Source organism: Papio anubis, chromosome 12, assembly GCF_008728515.1.
Source record: "Papio anubis isolate 15944 chromosome 12, Panubis1.0, whole genome shotgun sequence".
Taxonomy (NCBI): Eukaryota; Metazoa; Chordata; class Mammalia; order Primates; family Cercopithecidae; genus Papio; species Papio anubis.
In genome coordinates this window covers 112,625,925-112,647,467 of record NC_044987.1, presented here as the reverse complement: position 1 = coordinate 112,647,467, position 21,543 = coordinate 112,625,925, and the positions used below count along the sequence as shown (strand labels likewise).

Here is a 21,543-nt window from a genome sequence, read left to right as displayed (position 1 = left end):
TCAGATGCTGTCTTTGAGATGGTCCAACATGACACAGTATCTCACTCACAGACCCTCATGGCTCCAAATGGCTCAAGTCAATTCCTTTTTTTTTTGAGACAGGGTCTCACACTGTCACCCAGCATGGAGTGCAGTGGTGCGATCTCAGCTCACTGCAACCTCTGCCTCTCAGGTTTAAGCGATTCTTCTGCCTGAGCCTCCCCAGTAGCTGGGATTACAGGAGGCGTGCACCACCACACCCGGCTAATTTTATATTTTTAGGAGAGACGGGGTTTCACGCGGTTGGCCAGACTGATCTTGAACTATTTCAGGTGATCTGCCCACTTCAGCCTCCCAAAGTGCTGGGATTACAGGCATGAGCCACTGTGCCCCGGCTGAAGTTAATTCCTTCTGCATGCATAAAGAGGATAACAGCTTGCCTCTCCAATCTTATAAGCTACCACCGCTTCACAGGCACTATCCTCCAGCCTTATCAGCCTTGAAACACCTGCCAGTCTCACAACACACCAGGGCTTTTTCAGGCCTCTGCATCTTGTACATACCCTACCTCTGCTGTTGGCACTTCCTATTCGTCCACTCAACCTCATGAGTTCCTATTCATTCAAGATCTAACTCAAGTGACAGCTTTTCTCAATTCCCCAGACAAAATTACTTTCCCTCCACCATGCATCTGCCTCTGCTACAATCATGTCCCATTTGTTTATTATATTTCTTTGTCTGGATGTCTCTTTGTCCTTGAAGACAAGTGGCAGGCGCCTTGTGCTATTGTCAATGAACCTGCCTATTCCCTGCCTATTCGGAGGCAGCATATAATAGGCACTTCGCAAATGGTTGGTAAATAAGTGGATGAACTATGTCAATCAAAACCAATATCTCCCTTCTTAGAAACAACTAAACAGGCTAAGCGTGGTGGATCACACCTGTAATCAGCACTTTTGGAGGCCAAGGCAGGCAGATAATTGAGGTCAGGAGTTCAAGACCAGCCTGGCCACTGTGGTGAAACCCTGTCTCTAATAAAAATACAAAAATTAGCCAGTCATGGTGATGGGCACCTGTAATCCCAGCTACTCAAGAGGCTGAGGTGAGAGAATCACTTGAACCCATGATGCAGAGGTTGCAGTGAGCCCAGATCGTACCACTGCACTGCAACCTGGGCAACACAACCAGACTATCTCTCAAAAAAAAAGAAAAAAGGCCGGGCGCGGTGGCTCAAGCCTGTAATCCCAGCACTTTGGGAGGCCGAGGCGGGTGGATCACGAGGTCAGGAGATCGAGACCATCCTGGCTAACATGGTGAAACCCCGTCTCTACTAAAAATACAAAAAACTAGCCGGGCGTGGTGGCGGGCGCCTGTAGTCCCAGCTACTCGGAGGCTGAGGCAGAAGAATGGCGTGAACCTGGGAGGCGGAGCTTGCAGTGAGCCGAGATCGCGCCACTGCACTCCAGCCTGGGTGACACAGCGCGAGACTCCGTCTCAAAAAAAAAAAAAAAAAAAAAAGAAAAAAGAAAAAAGAAACAACCGAAAAAAACTAGCATGTGAAGACAAAGGCAGGAAAATGGAAAAGAATTTAAATAACACTGTATCACATCAAGACGAACCTGTTACTGCAGGAAAACAAACCAAGACTTGTAACTGTTCAACCAAAATAAAACAAACTGCCAGGCACTGTGGCTCACACTTGTAATCCCAGCGCTTCGGGAGGCCAAGGCAGTCAGATCAATTGAGGTCAAGAGTTCAAGACCAGCCTGGCTAACATGGTGAAACCCCGTCTCTACTAAAATTACAAAAATTAGCCAGGCATGGTGGCACCTGCCTGTAATCTCAGCTACTCGGGAGGCTGAGGCAGAAGAATCACTTGAACCCAGGAGGCAGAGGTTGCGGTGAGCCAAGATCGCGCCATTGCACTCCAGCCTGGGCAACAAGAACAAAACTCCGTCTCAAAAAAATAATATAAAATATAATAATAAAAACTAATAAATTAGGAGATAGAGGACAGGAAAACAAAAAGACTACAGAGAAAAAGACTAGAGAAAGGGACTGGAGGTGACTAGAGAGCCTCAGGTCCTGCCATATGTGTTGACATAAAGCTTTATATTTACTATAGGAATGCAAAGAATATAATTTTTCAAGAGTTTAGCCTTTAAGAGAAGGCTGGGACAAAGCAAAGGAAAGAAAGCAGTTTGGCAGTCCAGATGCCAATAAGGTCCACTTTACACTCAGACAGGCAGATGGCGGTGGAGCCCTGAAATGCAGAGGGCCAAGTTTACAAAGAAAGTTCCTTTCTAACCCTCTGCTGCAAAAATCCATCACATGCTTCCTAACACATTATGATTACTTGATCTTAGCCTGAAAATAGCACATTTATTTTTCCTCAAACATGTAAAAAGGAGTGATCAGGTACAGTGGCTCATGCCTTTAGTCCCATTGCTCCGGGAAGCCAAGGCAGGAGGATCACTTAAGCCCAGTAGTTTGAGACCAGCCTTGGCAACATAGGGAGACCCCATCTCTACAAAACTTAATAAATTAGCCAGGCATGGTGGCTCACCCCTGTGGTTCCAGTTACTCAGGAGGCTGAAGTGGGAGGATCACTTGAGCCCTCAGGTCGAGACAGCAGTGAGCTGTGATCAAAATCACACCATCGCATTCCAGCCTGGCTGACAGAGTGACCCTATGTGAAAACAAACAGGTCAGGTGTGGTGGCTCATGCCTGTAATCCCAGCACTTTGGGAGGCCGAGGCAGGTGGATCACCTGAGGTCAGGAGTTTGAGACCAGCCTGGTCAACGTGGTGAAACCCGGTCTCTACTAAAAATACAAAAATGAGCTGGGCGTGGTGGTGGGTGCCTGTAATCCCAGCTACTGGGGAGGCTGAAGCAGGAGAATGGCTTGAACCTGGGAGGCGGAGGTTGCAGTGAGCCTAGATCATGCCATTGCACTCCAGCCTGGGCAATAAGAGGGAAACTCCATCTCGAAAAACAAACGAAAAAACAAACAACAAAAAACATCTAAAAAGGATTTCTTTTTTGAGACAGAGCCTCACTCTGTCGCCCAGGCTGGAGTGCAGTGGCACGATCTTGGCTCACCGCAAGCTCTGCCCCCTGAGTTCACGCCATTCTCCGGCAGACTACAGGCGCCCGCCACCACGCGCAGTTAATTTTGTTTTTGTTTGTTTGTTTTTTTTTTTTTGTATTTTTAGTAAACACGTGGTTTCACCATGTTAGCCAGGATGGTCTCGATCTCCTGACCTCGTGATTCACCCGCCTCGGCCTCCCAAAGTGCTGGGATTACAGACGTGAGCCACTGCACCACGCCCATGTGTTACTTTTATAATTGGAAAAAGTTATATATCTTGGCTTACTACAGCCTTAACTTCCTCAGCTTAAGAAATCGTCCCACCTCAAGTGGTCCCTCCCACTTCAGCTTCCCAAGTAGCTGGGACCACAGGTACTTGCACTATGCCCAGCTTTTATATATATATATATATGTATATATAATATATATATATTTTTTATATATATATATGTATATGTGTGTATATATATATATAGAAATATCCGGGTGCCTTGTCTTGCTGAGACAGAGTCTTGCTGTGTCTCCCAGACTGGAGTGCAGTGGCGCGATCTCGGCTCACTGCAAGCTCCGCCTCCTGGGTCCACGCCATTCTCCTGCCTCAGCCTCCCGAGTAGCTGGGACTACAGGCGCCCGCCACCATGCCCAGCTAATTTTTTGTATTTTTAGTAGAGACGGGGTTTCACCGTGTTAGCCCGGATGGTCTCGATCTCCTGACCTCGTGATCCACCTGCCTCGGCCTCCCAAAGTGCTGGGATTACAGGCGTGAGCCACCACGCCCGGCCTGTTTTTTTTTTTTTTTTTTTTTTTGAGAAAGAGTCTCAAATAATTTATGTAGATCTTCCCTCTGCCCAGAGATACAGAGTTTAACTCTACCTTTTGAGTGTGGGCTGCGCTTAGTGACTCTCTTCCGAAGAGTGTGATGACAGAGTTTTGGAGGGCCAGGGGAGGGAGAAAATGAGGATGCAGTATTGTGTGATCATGACTGCAGAAATGACTGCAGAAATAGTTGGAGGGTCTCAGTGATCATTTTAAGGTCTCTTATTGCTACTTAGCTTTTTTGATGAGATTAAGTATGCTGTCTCTGATCAGTTGAATATCTGATGTCATTAATCCAAGGATAATATGTTAAAAGTACTGCCCCATCTTTTCCACATATTGACCTGCTATTTCTCTGGTGTTTATCTTTTAGTATTTGGTTGCATTTGAGAGAATGCCTTGCTGCAATGTTGTTCATTCGTCTAACTTACTTGAATACTGGATACTTTTCAGATGGTGCATTTATTTCTCTTCTAAGAGATGACTTTGGTTCTATTTCTTTCACTCTTTCTGGCTTTTATCCCCACTTTGCATTCTTCAGCCTTTTTACTAAGACAACCCTGATAGTTCTCTTCTTTAGCAGCCAGTGTCCCTCCTATAGGATTCATAGTAACAATTAATAGTATTCTGACATCAGTTCTTCAGATAGTAACTGCCAAGTGAACTGCTTTGGTTGGAGTCTCTTTCTCTGCTTTAATTTCAGCCATGCTTTGACTTCCAAATGCTCAATTCCTTAACCTCACCCATCTTTCATTTTTCTTTTTCTTTCTTTTTTTTTTTTTTTTTTTTTTTGAGACAGAATCTTGCTCTGTCACTGAGGCTGTAGTGCAGTGGTGCAATCTCAGCTTACTGCAACCTCCGACTCCCAGGTTCAAGCGATTCTCCTGCCTCAGCCAAGTAGCTGGGATTACAGGCACCTGCCACTGTGCGTGGCTAATTTTTGTATTTTTAGTAGAGATGGGGATTTGCCATGTTGGCCAAGCTGGTCTCGAACTCCTGACCTCGTGATCGTCCCACCTCAACCTCCTGAATAGCTGGTATTACAGGAGCATGCAACCATGCCTGGCTAATTTTTGTATTTTTTGGTAGAGACAGGGTTTTGCCATGTTGTCCAAGCTGGTCTTGAACCCCTGGGTTCAACTGATCTGCCTCCCAAAGTGCTAGCATTAGAGGCATGAGCCACTGCACTCAGCTAATGAATTCTTTTTTAAAAAAACTGAAATGCGGTGGGACTCACGCCTGTAATCCCAGAACTTTGGGAGGCCGAGGCGGGTGGATCACAAGGTCAGGAGTTCAAGACCATCCTGGCTAACACAGCGAAACCCCGTCTCTACTAAAAATACAAAAAATTAGCTGGGCGTGGTGGCTGGCACCTGTAGTCTCAACTACTCAGGAGGCTGAGGCAGGAGAATGGTGTGAACCCGGAAGGCAGAGCTTGCAGTGAGCTGAGATTGCACCACCACACTCCAGCCTGGGCTACAGAGCAAGACTCTTGTCTCAAAAAAAAAAAAAAAAAAAAAAAAAAAAAAATAAATGGCTGGGCGTGGTGGTTCTTGCCTGCAATCTCAGCACTGTGAAAGGCCAACGTGGGAGGATCTCGTTGTTTTTTTTTTTTCTGAGACAGTGTCTCACTCTGTTGCCAAGGTTGGAATGCAGTGGCGCGATCTCGGCTCACTGCAAGCTCCGCCTCCCGGGTTCACACCATTCTCCTGCCTCAGCCTCCAAAGTAGCTGAGACTACAGGCGCCCGCCACCACGCCCAGCTCATTTTTTGTATTTTCAGTAGAGACGAGGTTTCACCATGTTAACCAGGATGGTCTCAATCTCCTGATCTCGTGATCCACCTGTCTCGGCCTCCCAAAGTGCTGGGATTACAGGCGTGAGCCACCATGCCCAGCCAGGAGGATCTCTTGAGTCCAAGAGTTCAAGACCAGCCTGGGCAACATAGTGAGACCCTGTCTCTACAAACAAACAAACAAACAAATAGTAACCAAAAAAAACCCCCATATATTCATGGGTAGAAAGATTTGATGGGCATGGTGGCTCACGCCTGTAATCCCAGCACTTTGGGAGGCCAAGGTGGGTGGATCACAAGGTTAGGAATTTGAGACCAGTCTGGCCAACATGGTGAAACTCCATCTCTACTAAAACTACAAAAATTAGCCGGGTGTGGTGGCAGGAGCCTGTAATCCCTGCTACTCGGGAGGCTGAAGCAGGAGAATTGCTTGAACCCGGGAGGCAGAGGTTGCAGTAAGCCAAGAAAAGGGCCAAGAATAGTAAAGATATCTTTAAAGAAAAAAAAAATTGGCCGGGCGCAATGGCTCACACCTGTAATCCCAGCACTTTGGGAGGCGGAGGCAGGTGGATCATAGGTCAGGAGATCGAGACCATCCTGGCTAACACGGTGAAACCCCGTCTCTACTAAAAATACAAAAAAATAAAAAAATTAGCCGGGCGTGGTGGCAGGCGCCTGTAGTCCCAGCTACTCGGGAGGCTGAGGCAGGAGAATGGCGTGAACCCGGGAGGTGGAGCTTGCAGTGAGCTGAGATCATGCCACTGCACTCCAGCCTGGGAGACAGAGCGAGACTCCGTCTCAAAAAAAAAAAAAAAAAAAAAAAAGAAAAAGAAAAAAAATCATATTTTTAAAGACAAATTCTACCAGATAGCAAGCATGTTATTTGCTAAAATAATAATTACCTGTAACTTCAGCATTCTTGGAAGCTGAGACAGGAGGATCACTTGAGGCCAAGAATTGAAGACCAGCCTGGGCAACACAGTCAGACCCCGTCTCTACAAATAATAATAATAATAATAATAGATAAAGTATGGTTGGGCACAGTGGCTCACGCCTGTAATCCCAGCACTTTGAGAGGCCGAGATGGGCAGATCACCTGAGATCAAGAGTTGGAGATCAGGCTGGTCAACATGGCAAAACCCTGTCCCTACTAAAAATACAAAAAATTAGCCAGGCATGGTGGCAGAAGCCTGAAATCCCAGCTCCTTGGGAGGCTGAGGCAGAATTGCTTGAACCTGGGAGGTAGAGGTTGCAATGAGCCAAGATCACGCCACTGCACTGCAGCCTGAGCAACAGAGCAAGACCCCATACCAAAAAACAACAAAAAAGGACAAGTCCTACCAGGCAGCAGGCATGTTATTTGCTAAAGTAATAATTACCTGTAATCAGGCTGGGCACGGTGGCTCATGCCTGTAATCTCAGCACTTTGGGAGGCCGAGGTGGGCGGATCACAGGTCAGGAGTTTGAGACCAGCCTGGCCAATATGGTGAAACTCCGTCTCTACTAAAAATAAAAAAATTAGCGGCCGGGCGCTGTGGCTCACGCCTGTAATCCCTGCACTTTGGGAGGCCGAGGCGGGCGGATCACGAGGTCAGGAGATCGAGACCATCCTGGCTAACACGGTGAAACCCCGTCTCTACTAAAACACAAAAAATTAGCCGGGCGCGGTGGCGGGCGCCTGTAGTCCCAGCTACTTGGGAGGCTGAGGCAGGAGAATGGCGCGGACCCGGGAGGCGGAGCTTGCAGTGAGCCGAGATCGCGCCACTGCACTCCAGCCTGGGCGACAGAGTGAAGACTCCGCCTCAAAAAAAAAAAAAAAATTAGCTAGGCGTGGTGGCATATACCTGTAGTCCCAGCTACTCGGGAGGCTGAGGCAGGAGAAATACTTGAACCTGGGAGGCGGAACTTGTAGTGAGCCAAGATCATGCCAGTGCACTCCAGCCTGGGCAACAGAGCAAGACTCCATCTCAAATAATAATAATAATAATAATAATTACCTGTAATCTCAGCATTCTGGGAAGCTGAGGGAGGAGGATTGCTTGAGGCCAAGAGGTCGAGACCAGTCTGGGCAACACAGTGAGACCCCAACTCTACAAAAAAAAATAACAATAATAATTATGTATAAAGTAACAATCATAGTATGCTAAAAACACAGGGATGGGCAAATGTCCAATGGAACAGAAAACAGAGCCTAAAAATAACCCATGCATACTTGAAACAATATATGACAGAGATAATATAATCACTGGGGAAAGAATGAACTATTTACCAAATGGCACTATAAAAAATAAAATTAGATCACTACTTCACACCAATCACACAATTATATTCTAAGTAATCAAACTGGCTGGGCATGGTGGCTCACACCTGTAATCCCAGCACTTTGGGAGGCCAAGGCGGGAGGATCACAAGGTCAAGAGATCGAGACCATCTTGGTCAACATGGTGAAACCCCATCTCTACTAAACAAAAATTGGCCGGGCGCGGTGGCTCAAGCCTGTAATCCCAACACTTTGGGAGGCCGAGACGGGTGGATCACGAGGTCAGGAGATCGAGACCATCCTGGCTAACACGGTGAAACCCCGTCTCTACTAAAAAAAATACAAAAAGCTAGCCGGGCGAGGTGGCGGGCGCCTGTAGTCCCAGCTACTCTGGAGGCTGAGGCGGGAGAATGGCGTAAACCCAGGAGGCGGAACTTGCAGTGAGCTGAGATCCGGCCACTGCACTCCAGCCGCCCAGGCAACAGAGCGAGACTCCGTCTCAAAAAAAAAAAAAAAAAGGGATTGAGACCATCTTGGCCAACATGGTGAAACCCCATCTCTACTAAAAATACAAAAATTGGCTGGGCGCGGTGGCTCAAGCCTGTAATCCCAGCACTTTGGGAGGCCGAGACGGGTGGATCACGAGGTCAGGAGATCGAGACCATCCTGGCTAACACGGTGAAACCCCGTCTCTACTACAAAATACACAAAAACTAGCCGGGCGAGGTGGCGGGCGCCTGTAGTCCCAGCTACTCGGGAGGCTGAGGCAGGAGAATGGCGTAAACCCGGGAGGCGGAGCTTGCAGTGAGCTGAGATCCGGCCACTGCACTCCAGCCCGGGTGACAGAGCGAGACTCCGTCTCAAAAAATAAATAAATAAATAAATAAATACAAAAATTAGCTGGGCATGTTGGCGCGCACCTATAGTCCCATCTACTTGGGAGCCTGAAGCAGGAGAATCGCTTGAACCCGGGAGGCGGAGGTTGCAGTGAGCCAGGATTGCGCCACTGCACTCCAGCCTGGCGACAAAGCGAGACTCTATCTCAAAAATAAATAAATAAATAAATAAAATTTTAGAAGAAAATAAGAATATCTGAGGCCAAGTGCGATGGCTCATGCCTGTAATCCCAGCACTTTGGGAGGCCGAGGAGGGCAGATCACCTGAGGTCAGGAGTTCGAGACCAGCCTGACCAACATGGAGAAAGCCTGTCTTGCTAAATACAAAATTAGCCAGGAGTGGTGGTGCATGCCTGTAATCTCAGCTACTTGGGAGGCTGAGGCAGGAGAATCGCTTGAACCCGGGAGGCAGAGGTTGCGGTGAGCGGACTTCGTGCCATTGCACTCCCACCTAGGCAATAAGAGCGAAACTCTGTCTCAAAAAAAAAAGGAAAAAGAAAAAAAGAATATCTTTCTGACCTCACGATGAGGAAAGAGTTTTTAAAGAAGAAACAAAAGAGGCCAGTCGCGGTGACTCACATCTGTAATCCCAGCACTTTGAGAGGCCAGGGCGGGCAGATCACAAGGTCAGGAGTTCGAGACCAGCCTGGCCAGAGATCAGCCTAGCCAACATGGTGAAACCCCGTCTCTACTAAAAATACAAAAATTAGCTGGGCACAGTGGTTCATGCCTGTAATCCCAGCACTTTGGGAGGCCGAGGCGGGCGAATCACAAGGTCAGGAGATCGAGACCATCCTGGCTAACACGGTGAAACCCTGTCTCTACTAAAAATATAAAGAATTAGCTGGGCGTGGTGGCAGGCGCCTGCAGTCCCACCTACTCAGGAGGCTGAGGCAGGAGAATGGCGTGAACCTGGGAGGCGGAGCTCGCAGTGAGCTGAGATCCGGCCACTGCACTCCAGCCTGGAAAAACAGAGAGACTCCGTCTCAAAAAATAAAATAAAATAAAAATACAAACATTAGCTGGGCGTGGTGGCAGGCACCTGTAATCCCAGCTACTCAGGAGACTGAGGCAGAAGAACAGCTTGAACCTGGGAGGCAGAGGTTGCAGTGAGCCAAGATCTCACTACTGCACTCCAGCCTGGGCGACAGAGCAAGACTCTAACTCAAAAAAAGAAAAAAAAACCACACAAAAGAATAAACCATTAAGAAAAAGACAAATAAATTTTGCAACATTAAAAGAGAAAAAATTATGCATCTACAACTTGCGGTAACAAACTGAAAAGACAAGCCACAAATAGAAGACATACTATCTGAAACTAATACAACTAACAAAGTAGATGAAACATACAAATTATCACTAAAAATCAGTAAGAAAAAGCACAATACTTCAGCAAGAAAAAAAATCACTGAATAGAAATTCTATTCTAATCACATAATAGAAATAGCCAATTCAGGCCAGGCATGGTGGCTCACACCTGCAATCCTAGCACTTTGGGAGGCCAAGGTGGGTGGATAACCTGAGGTCAGGAGTTCGAGACCAGCCTGGCTAACACGGTGAAACCTTGTCTCTACTAAAAATACAAAAATTAGCAGGACGTGGTGGTGCACGCCTGTAGTCCCAGCTATTCGGGAGGCTGAGGCAGCAGATTCACTTGAACATGGGAGGCAGAGATTGCAGTGAACAGAAATTACGCCACTGCACTCCAGCCTGGGCGACAGAATGAGACTCTGTCTTAAAAAAAAAAAAACCCAATTCACAAAATTAGATACACAAAAGAATGTAAAGATTACAGAACCTCATTAGTAATCTGGAAAGTGCAAATTAAAATGGCAAGAAAATAGAACTTCATGTCCATCGGATTGGCAATATTAAAACATCTGACTAAACAAAGTGATTAGGAGGATACAAATTGCATAAGTGGCAACATTATTTGGTACATTCGGTCTAGGAAAAAATTTGCAACTGCCTATAGAATGAAGGTGCCCTTTTACCCAGCAACAGTCCTAGGTCGATTCATATCCTAGAGAAACTCTCACACATATACACAAAGCAATATATAAAAGATTTCACTGCAGCACTGGTTATAGTAGTAAAAATTTGGAAACTTGAAAAATAGGCTAGGTGTGGTGGCTCACACCTGTAATCCTAGCACTTTGGGAGGTCAAGGCAGGCAGATAACCTGAGGTCAGGAATTTGAAACCAGCCTGGACCACACAGTGAAATCCCGTCTCTACTAAAAATACAAAAATTAGCTGGGCGTGGAGGCAGGAGCCTGTAATCGCAGCTACTCAGGAGGCTGAGGCAGACGAATCGCTTGAACCTGGGTGGAGGAGTTTGCAGTGAGCCAAGATCATGCCATTGCATTCCAGCCTGGGCAACAAGAGTGAGACTGTCTCAAAAAAAAAATTTTTGTTTTTTTACATAATTTGTAGAACATTTGTAAAATAATTTGTAGAAAATTTCTAACTAGAATACTAGAAATGACTAAATCTGAAAGAACCAGGACATAAAAGATAGGCAAAATGTGTCAAAAACATAATGTTAAAGAAAAAAACGGGCCAGGCATGGTGGCTCATGCCTATAATCCCAGCACTTTGAAAGGCCAAGGTGGGAGGATTGCTGGTGGCCAAGAGTTTGGGACCAGCCTGGGCAACAGGCTGAGACAAACATCTTAATTTTTTAAATTAAATTAAAGGTAAAGAAAAAGGGAAGCGGCCAGCCACGGTGGCTCACGCCTGTAACTCCAGCACTCTGGGAGGCCGAGGCGAGCAGATCACAAGGTCAGGAGATGGAGACCATCCTGGCCAACATGGTGAAACCCCGTCTCTACCAAAAACACAAAAATTAGCTGGGTGTGATGGCGCGCACCTGTAATCCCAGCTACTCGGGAGGCTGAAGCAGGAGGATCGCTTGAACCCCGGAGCGGAGAGTGCAGTGGGCCGAGGTCAGGCCACTGCACTCCAGCCTGGCGATAGAGCGAGACTCCGTCTCAAATTAAAAAAACAAAAAAAAAAAAAAGAAAGACAAGAAAAGAAAGAAAAAAAGGAAATAGGCCGGGTGCGGTGGCTCACGCCTGTAATCCCAACGCTTTGGGAGGTCGAGGTGGGCACATCACCTGAGGTCAGAAGTTCAAGATCAGCCTGACCAATATGGAGAAACCCTGTCTCTACTAAAAATACAAAAAATTAGCCGATTGTGGTGGCGCATGCTTGTAATCCCAGCTACTCAGGAGGCTGAGGCAGGAGAATCACTTGAACCCGGGAGGCGGAAGTTGTGGTGACCAGAGATTGGTCCATCGTACTCCAGCCTGGGTAACAAGAAACTCCGTCTCAAAAAAAAAAAAGAAAGAAAGAAAAAGAAAAAAGAAAGAGAAAGAAAAAGAAAACGAGCAGATTCACCTTAAAGTTTTTTCCAGAAACCAAAAGATACAGTGGAATGCAACAGTCTGCATTTTAACTGACATCTACCCCAAAAGGGAGAACCATAGCATTCATGGAGGTACTACAATACTATATTGACTTGTAAAAAGGATGAGCAAGCTTTTGTTCCATCTCCCTGTTCCAAAAATCCACCTGATAAAGTATCCTCAATTACAGAACTGATGAGACGTTAGAAGAACAGATACTATTCTTGCTCACAGACCAAAAAAGCATGGCCGGATGTGGTGGCTCACCTTGTAATCCCAGCACTTTGGGAGGCTGTGGAGGGCGGATTACCTGAGGTCAGGAGCTTGCAACCAACCTGGCCAACATGGTGAAGGCCCATCTCTATTAAAAATACAAAAATTAGCCAGGTTTGGTGGCACAAACCTGTAATCCCAGCTACTTGGGAGGCTGAGGCACGAGAATAGCTTGGACTCAGGATATAGAGGTTACAGTGAGCCAAGATCGTACCACTGCACTCCAGCCTGGGCAATAGAGTAAGACCCCTCCCACAAAAAAAAGCAAAGAAACTACTATAATTAACATTCCCATCAGGGTGGATCACCTGAGGTCAGGAGTTCAAGACCAGCATGGCCAACATGGTGAAACCCCATCTCTACTAAAAATACAAAAATTAGCTGGGCATGGTAGCAGGCACCTGTAATCCCAGCTACTCAGGAGGCTGAGGCAAGAGAATCTCTTAAACCCAGGAGGCGGAGGTTGCAATGAGCCGAAATCGCACCATTGCCCTCCAGCCTGGGCGACAAGAGTGAAACTCCATCCCCCAACCAAAAAAAAAAAAAAGTGACTGAAAAAAGTAGGCATGCTGGAATAGATAAACATACTGTACTGTACAATGTGAGACCAGAAAATAGTGTTCCAAGAAAGGACCCAAAGGACACATTTACAAAACCATCAGGAAAACACTGGTGACATCGGTGGGCATCAGCATCACTTAGAAATTCAGTGGTGGCTTCTGAGCAGTCCACAGCTGATGACAGGAGAAGCAGTCACAGAGCTGAGTTACTCAAGATATATGGAGAAATATCTTTCAACACATAACAGAGGCCAGATAGCATTGCTTAGCTGCCAAAAGCCAGAAATATGCAACTACCATAAAACTGGCAATGTTGCAGGGGTAGGTAGCCATGGGGAGTTCGATTCAGAGTTGTGGATACAATAGAGCATGGCATCCTTAGGGGAAAAATATGTGGATAGCCAAAAAGGATGCTACTACACATCTACAAAGAGAAAAAGGCAAGAATAGAGGAGGAAGAGGCAGCTACGGACCATCACTACAATACACAGTCAAAATCCTTCATTCGGCTCCTGGATCTGAGCCAACTTTTTAAATCTAGGCTCACTGCAACATCCTCCACCTCCAGGGTTCAAGGGACTCTCCCGCCTCAGTCTCCCTAGTAGCTGGGATTACAGGCACACGCCACCACGCCCAGCTAATTTTTGTATTTTTAGTAGAGATGGGGTTTCACCACATTGTCCAACCTGGTCTCAAACCCCCGACTTCAAGTGATCTGAACGCCGTGGCCTCCCAAAGTGCTGGGATTACAGGCATGAGTCACCGCACCTGGCTGAACCAACTTTCACATCCAAAACTCAATTACTGAAGAGATGCCCAAATCCCTAGCAAAGGATGCTAAAACTGTAATGCTTCCGCCAGTTCCTCCTAAAAGGGAGTATGTCAACATATCACCTACTCAGACAATTGGGTAAAGGGAAATGCCTAAACACTTTGAGGATTTGGGGCACAAGATCTGAACTGACACTGAGACCTGGAAACCCAAAGCATCACCATGATCCCTGCATTAGAGTGGGGACTTACAGGTGTCAGGCAGTAACTGAAGTCTTAGCCAAAACTTACTAGCTCACAGTAAGTCTGCTTGTCCATGGACCCATCACTAGTCATTTCCTCAGGTCCAGGTGTTTAAACGAGGGCTGGGCAGGGGAGGCTGAGGCAGGAGAATTGTTTAAACCCAGGAGATAGAGGTTGCAGTGAGCCGAGATTGCGCCACTGCACTCCAGCCTGGGCGACAGAGTGAGACTCTATCTCAAAACAAACAAACAAACAAACAAACAAACAAACAAATTAGCCAGGCGTGGTGGTGCACACCTGTAGTCTCAGCTGCTTGGGAGGCTGAGGTCCAAGAATTGCTTGAACTCGGAAGGTGAAAGTTGCAGTGAGGCCAGATGGCACCACTGCAAGCCAGCACATTCCATCTCAAAAAAAAAAAAAAAAAAAAAAAATTAACAGGACTGATATACTTAGGAGTTGAAGTAATCACATTGGGTCCTTGGCCTAAGAGATAAGAGCTATCCTAGTGGGACAGACAAAGAGCTCTCTAAAACCCCTCCCTCTCTTCAGCCATGATAGTAAATCAAAAGCAGTATCACATCCTGGGGAGGGACAGAGATCAGTACCACCACTAAAGACAAAAAGGATGCATGGGTGTGGTGTCTATCACATCCATACCTAGAAATATATCTCCAGCCCACATACTGGGTAAGCTGCCAACTTTGACTCAAACTGTGAGTAGGAAATGGCTCTGCACCTAGTCTAGGCTGCAATGCACACGGCCTTGCCACTTAAGCCATGCAACCCAGCAGATCCTGGGGGAGCCAAAGTATCAGTAGCGAAAAAAAAGATGCAGTGGAGAACTTATGGCAAGCTCCTATGGCAAAAGCACAATGCGAGTCCCTGAGATTCTGGAGCAAGACCAAGCTGTCCAAAGCAGGGAAGTAGGTGCCTTTTGAGAAACAGCGTCAAGGCTGTTACTGGAAAGCTTGACTATGAAGCATCCAGAACTGCCCCATTATGAATTGGGTCTTGTCAGACCTGTCTAGTCACAAAGTCAGACAGACCCTTTAGTCAGACATTAAGATGGAAATGGTATATCCAGGATGAAGCTGAAAGCAGAACTAGAAAACATTAGTACACTGCATGAGCAGGTAGCCCAGACACCCATGGTACCCACCGCAGTTGTAAAAGTACCTCTTCCCTGGAAGACCACCTCAATGCCACACTCTTCCACAACCCAGGAAATTCTATGCTATTTCTTTTGGGCCAGGTACAGTGGCTGTTTCCCAGCAATTTGGTCACTTGAGCCCAGGAGTTGGAGACCAGCCTAGGCACCATAGTGAGGCACTGTCACACTCCAAAAAATTAAAGAATTAGCTGGGTGTGATGGCACATGCCTATAGTCCCAGCTACTCAGGAGGCTGAGGTGGGAGGATCCTCTCAGCCCAGGAGTTCAACGCTGCAGTGAGCCATGATCACACACTGCATTCCAGCCTAGACGACAGAGTGAGATCCTGGTTCAAAAAGAAATTGAGGCCCAGTGTGGTGGCTCACGCCTGTAATCCCAACACTTTGGGAGCCGAGCCAGTCTGATCACTTGAGGTCAGGAGTTCGAGACCAGCCTGGCCAACATGGTGAAACCCTGTCTCTACTAAAAATACAAAAATCAAAAATCAGCCGGGAGTGGTGGTGGGCACCTGTAATCCCAGCTACCCAGGAGGCTGAGGCAAGAGAATTGCGTTAAGCTGGGAGGCAGAGGTTGCAGTGAGCTGAGATCAAGCCACTGCACTGCAGCCTGGGGAACAGAGCGAGACTCCATCTCAAAAAGAAATTGAGCCTTTTTTCCACTGTCATGTCTACCAGTTCCCTGCCAAGCACTGGTTATTTGCATAGCCTTCCCCTCCATTAATTGAGGCAGTGCCTCTTGCTGCCAGGTGGGGGCAGTGTTGCCCCTTGAACAAACACTTTCCAGACCTCGCTACTAGCAAAATCATTTGGTAAGACAGTCAATGAATTGGCTGAGAAATGATCATTTGAAAATTTATAAAATTCCCAACATAAAAAGGCAAACTGAAAAAAACTTATAGAGGTAACTAATAAATGTATATTGAGTCCTATTTGTGAATTGTATTCTGCTAGACAATAGGGATAGCAGGATGATTTGCCCACATTGAATCAAACCCCAGGGAGTTTATTGTGGGTGGGAAGGGGTAGATTAGGCTTGGGGGAGCAGTGGTGATAGGGAGGCAGGGCTTCTTTTTCCTGTAGAGATGGGGGTTTCATCTTACTATGTTGCCCAGGCTGGTCTCAAACCTCTGGCCTCAAGGGACCCTCTCACCTTGGCCTCCCAAAGTGCTGGGGTTACAGGTGTGAGCCATTGGCCGTTAGAAGCAGGGCTTTTTTTTTTTTCCTTTTTTTTTTTTGAGACAGAGTCTCACTCTGTCACCCAGGCTGGAGTTCAATGGGGTGATCTCAGCTCATCACAATCTCCACCTCCCGGGTTCAAGCAATTCTCATGTCTCAGCCTCCCAAGTAGTTGAGATTACAGGCACACTCCAACATGTCCAGCTAATTGTTGCATTTTTAGTAGAGACACAATTTCACCACGTTGCCCAGGCTGGTCTTGAACTCCTGACCTCAAGTGATCTGCCCGCCTCGGCCTCCCACAGTGCTGGAATTACGTGCCCGGTCTAGCAGCACTTCTTAATGGCTGTATTGATCAAGTTGGGCTATAGCTTAAAGACAATGGAGAGGCACTGAAGGATTGTGAGCGGAAGTGAGACCTGACCAGACTTTTTTTTTTTTTGAGAGAGAGGTTTCGCTCTTGTAGGCCAGGTTGGAGTGCAGTGGCTCAATCTCAGCTCACCGCAACCTCCGCCTTCCTCAAGTCATTCTCCTGCCTCAGCCTGCTGAGTAGCTGGGATTACAGGCATGCGCGACCATGCCTGGCTGATTGTGTATTTTTAGTAGAGACAAGGTTCCTCCATGTTGGTCCGGCTGGTCTCAAACTCCCAACCTCAAGTGATCCACCCACCTAGGCCTCCCAGCGTGAGCCATCGTGCCCGACAGACCAGAGTTTTTATTTGTAAAGATCGCTCTGGCTACAATGTGGAGAATGAACTAGAAGGGAAGAAGCCAGAGCCAGGAAGTCAGACTAAGTCTGTTACCTACAGATTGCTTTGGGAGGCCAAGGCTGGAGAATCACCTGAGCCCAGGAGTTTGAGACCAGCCTGGGCAACACAGCAAGACCTCTGTCTATACAAAAAGTAAAATAAATTAGCTGGGCATAGTGGCCAGTGCCTGTACTCCCAGCTCAGCCCAGAGGATTGCTTGAGGCCAGGAGTTTGAGGTTACAGTGACCAAGAGTGAAACCCTCTTTTTTTTTGAGACAGGGTCTCTATTTGTTGCACAATTAAAGCTCACTGCAGCCTTGAACTCCTGGGCTCAAGCAATCCTCCCTACCTCAGCCTCCCCCAGAACTGGGACTATACACATGCACCACCACACTCAGCTAATTTTTATTTTTGCAGAGACGGGTCTCCGTATGTTGCCCAGGCTGGTCTCAAACTCCTGGGCTCAAGCACGCTGCTTGCCTTGGCCCCCCAAAGTGCTGGGATTATGTGGGGGAAAGAAAAAAGAGATCAGACTGTTACTGTGTCTATGTAAAAAAGGAAGACATAAGAAATTCCATTTTGATCTGTACTAAGAAAAATTCTTCTGCCTTGAGATGCTATTAATCTGTAACCCTAGCCCCAACACTGTGCTCGCAGAAACATGTGCTGTATTGACTCAAGGTTTAATGGATTTAGGGCTGTGCAGGATGTGCTTTGTTAAAAATGTGTTTGCAGGCAGTATGCTTGGTAAAAGTCACCGCCATTCTCCAGTCTCCAGTCTCGAGTACCCAGGGACACAATGCACCGCGGAAGGCCGCAGGGACTGCTGCCCAACAAAGCCTGGGTATTGTCCAAGGTTTCTCCCCACTGAGACAGCCTGAGATATGGCCTCGTGGGAAGGGAAAGACCTGACCGTCCCCCAGACACCCATAAAGGGTCTGTGCTGAGGAGGATTAGTGAAAGAGGAAGGCCTCTTTGCAGCTGAGATAAAAGGAAGGCATCTGTCTCCTGCTCATCCCTGGGCAATGGAATGTCTCGGTATAAAACCTGATCGTACATTACATTCTATTTACTGAGATAGGAGAAAACTGCCTTATCGATGGAGGTTAGACATGCTGGCGGCAATACTGCTTTTTTTTTTTTTGAGACGGAGTCTTGCCTTGTCACCCAGGCTGGAGTGCAGTGGTGCAATCTCAGTTCACTGCAAGCTCCGCCTCCCGGGTTCCCTCCATTCTCCTGCCTCAGCCTCCCAAGTAGCTGGGACTACAGGTGCGCGCCATCACATCCAGCTAATTTTTTTGTACTTTAGTAGAGACGGGGTTTCACCATGTTAGCCAGGATGGTCTCCATCTCCTGACCTCATGATCCGCCCGTCTGGGCCTCCCAAAGTGCTGAGATTACAGTGCTGGGATTACAGGCGTGAGCCACCGTGCCTGGCCGACAATACTGCTCTTTACTGCACTGAGATGTTTGTGTAAAGTCAAACATAAATCTGGCCTACATGCACATCGAGGCACAGCACCTTTCCTTAAACTTATTTATGACAGAGTCCTTTGCTCACATGTTTTCCCGTTGACCCTCTCCCCACAATTACCCTATAGTCCTGCCACATCCCCCTCACCGAGATGGTAGAGATAGTGATCAATAAATGCTGAGGGAACTCAGAGACCGGTGCCGGTGCGGGTCCTCCTTATGCTGAGTGTCGGTCCCCTGGGCCCACTTTTCTTCCTCTATACTTTGTCTCTCTGTCTTATTTTCTCAGTCTCTTGTCCCACCTGATGAGAAATACCCACAGGTGTGGAGGGGCTGGCCCCCTTCAGGATTACAGGCGTGAGCCGCTCTACCCAGCCTACTTTTTTTTAAATGCCCTCTTTTCTAGTAGATTCTATGTCACTACACAAGAGGTTGCAAACTCACAATGAGGGCCACCTTTGGCCCACAGGCATATTTCGGTTTTTTGTTTGTTTGTTTTTGAGACTCGCTCTTGTCCCCCAGCCTGGAGTGCAGTGGGGTGATCTTGGCTCACTGCAACTTCCACCTCCTGGGTTCAATCGCTTCTCCTGCCTCACCCTCCTAAGTAGCTGGGATTACAATCCCCCGCCACCGCACCCACACCACGCCCGGCTTATTTTTGTATTTTTAGTAGAGAAGGGGTTTCCATGTTGGCCATGCTGGTCTCTAACTCCTGACCTCAGGTGATCCGCCCACTTCAGCCTCCCAAAGTGCTAGGATTACAGGCATGAGCCACCGCGCCCAGCCAAAAAAATTTAAACTCAACATTTTTAAGTGGGTAAATACACAATTCTGGACTTCTGGATTCTTTTGAAAACTATCTGATCACACAGAGACAATACTGTCACAAGGCAACAATCAGCTGGAGCTGTGAAAGGGCTGCCCAGTTCACCAGAGTCCCAACTCAGTTCATTTCACTTACCTACATTACTTAGCTGATTTCTGTATGTGAGTTGGAGACCCCTAACCCAAATCCCCTCTTTTCCACTTCCACTGCCGTTACACTTGCTAGTATTGAATCCTCTTGCCTAAACTACTATGGCAATCTAATTAATGACCTTGTCTCCATCTTATCCCCCCATGTCTTATCACTTTCCTACTTAAAAACTCTCCCTGGTTTTTTTTTTTCTATCTATGATTCAAGTGATTTAGCTTTGCTCTCAAGGTCCTGCTTATGTGGCTTTCCCCAGGAAATACATTCCAGTTTTATATTCTAATACTCCCCTTTTGCCCATCTTTCATGAATTGTAGCCACACACTTCCTTCTTTTTCTTGCACCAAGCTTGTGCTCCAGTTGTTTCTTTAACCGGAATTCCCCTCCAGAGTCTTTCAACCCTTTCAGGCCCAGACACTCTATAAAGCATTTCCTAACTACCATTCCCACTCACAACCTCCCCAGCCTTGTCTGTCTACTCTGGGCCATCTTGATTTTCCATAGTTTATCTGTCCCACTTTTTTTTTTTTTTTTTGAGACAGGGTCTCACTCAGTCATCCAGGCTGGAGTGCAGTGCAGTGGCTTGATCACAACTCACTTACAGCCTCAAATTCCTGGGCTCAAGCAATCCTCCCACCTCAGCCTCCCAAGTAGCTGAGGCTACAGGCATGCACCACCGCTCCTGGCTAATTTTTTCTATTTTTCTGTAGAGATGGGTATCGGTTTCTCACTATGTTGCTTAGGCTGGTCTTGAACTCTTGGGTTCAAGAGATCCTCCCACCTTGGCCTCCCAAAATGCTGAGCCAGGCCGGGTGTGGTGGCCTACGCCTATAATCCCAGCACTTTGGGAGGCTGAGGCAGGAGGTTACCAGGTCAGCAGTTCGAGACCAGCCTGGCCAATGTGATGAAACCCCGTCTCTCCTAAAAATACAAAAATTAGCGTGGCTTGATGATTGCGGGAGCCTGTAATCCCAGCTACTCAGGAGGCTGAGGAAGGAGAATTGCTTGAACCTGGGAGGCAGAGGTTGCAGTGAACCGACATCCCGCCATTGCACTCTGGGCGACAGAGCAAAACTCTGTCTCGGGAAAAAAAAAAAAATGTTTATAAAGTGTGCTTGTACACGTAGATGTTTACCACGAACGACTGAACTAATGCTGTCCGGTCTCAGTAAAACAGTCTATAGCTGACTGCAACCATAGTGATCAGGCAGGAGTTGCAGCAGGCAGCACCGCGGGAGCCCTTTAAGATTCCCCATTAATAAAATGGGGGTTGTCATTCTACCTAGCTCTTGGGATTTTGATGGATTAATCGATTAATACAGTGTGCTTAAAACGGTGCTCCATAAATGTTAGCTAATGTTGGCCCGTAGTAGTCCAAGATCTAAAGAAAACGCACCAGAAGGCAGGACATAGGGGACCAGTTAGGAAAAAATCAGATCCTGTCTTCAGTGGAGCACTTACACCCTGACTTACTTTCCCGAAATGGCTCCACCAAAGGGGACCTCCTCCCGAGTTTAGCTCGGGATCCAGTACCTGAGTCATCCCCCGCGCTGAGACCCTGGACACCAGCTTCCGAATGTGAGCCCGGCAGCTGGCGGGGAATCGAAACGACGGCGGTCGAGGCTTCAGGAGGCTGTAGCTCCATGGAGGCGGATCCTGCACACAGGTTTCGGGTGTGTGGGGGCAAGGGGGAGGTCAGAACAGGGTTAGCGGGTAAGCAGTCGTGACCGTCAGTGCAGGATCCGCGTGAGGCAGTGATCTCACCGCTCCTGCCACATGCACTGGGTGAGAAAACTAAGCCGCAATGCGGTCGGTGTGGTTCCGTAGGACGCATGCGCGCCCTTTTCGCGCCACAAGTTCGGGTAGCGCTTTGTCCACGCCCTCCTTCCCTGGAACTCTCTACCCACAAC

The 21,543-nt window shown here is 47.4% G+C and overlaps 1 protein-coding gene and 1 non-coding gene across 2 annotated transcripts in view; both read right to left on the bottom strand.

The window, feature by feature from the left end:
* The window catches only part of SLC3A2 (solute carrier family 3 member 2), a 31,676-nt gene extending 10,138 nt beyond the window's left edge, over window positions 1–21,538 (bottom strand). The window contains exons 1-3 of the mRNA XM_021925637.2: window positions 21,167–21,538; window positions 7,678–7,770; window positions 6,583–6,675 (exon numbers count right to left, since the gene is read on the bottom strand). Of these exons, the coding sequence (XP_021781329.1) occupies window positions 6,583–6,675; window positions 7,678–7,770; window positions 21,167–21,467 (487 nt within the window). The 5' untranslated portion in view covers window positions 21,468–21,538. The remainder of the gene's footprint in view (window positions 1–6,582; window positions 6,676–7,677; window positions 7,771–21,166) is intronic.
* LOC116269952 lies at window positions 12,311–12,492 on the bottom strand. Its single transcript, XR_004177747.1, has one exon. It is a non-coding gene; the product is annotated as a U2 spliceosomal RNA (small nuclear RNA).
* Window positions 21,539–21,543: the final 5 nt, after the last annotated feature.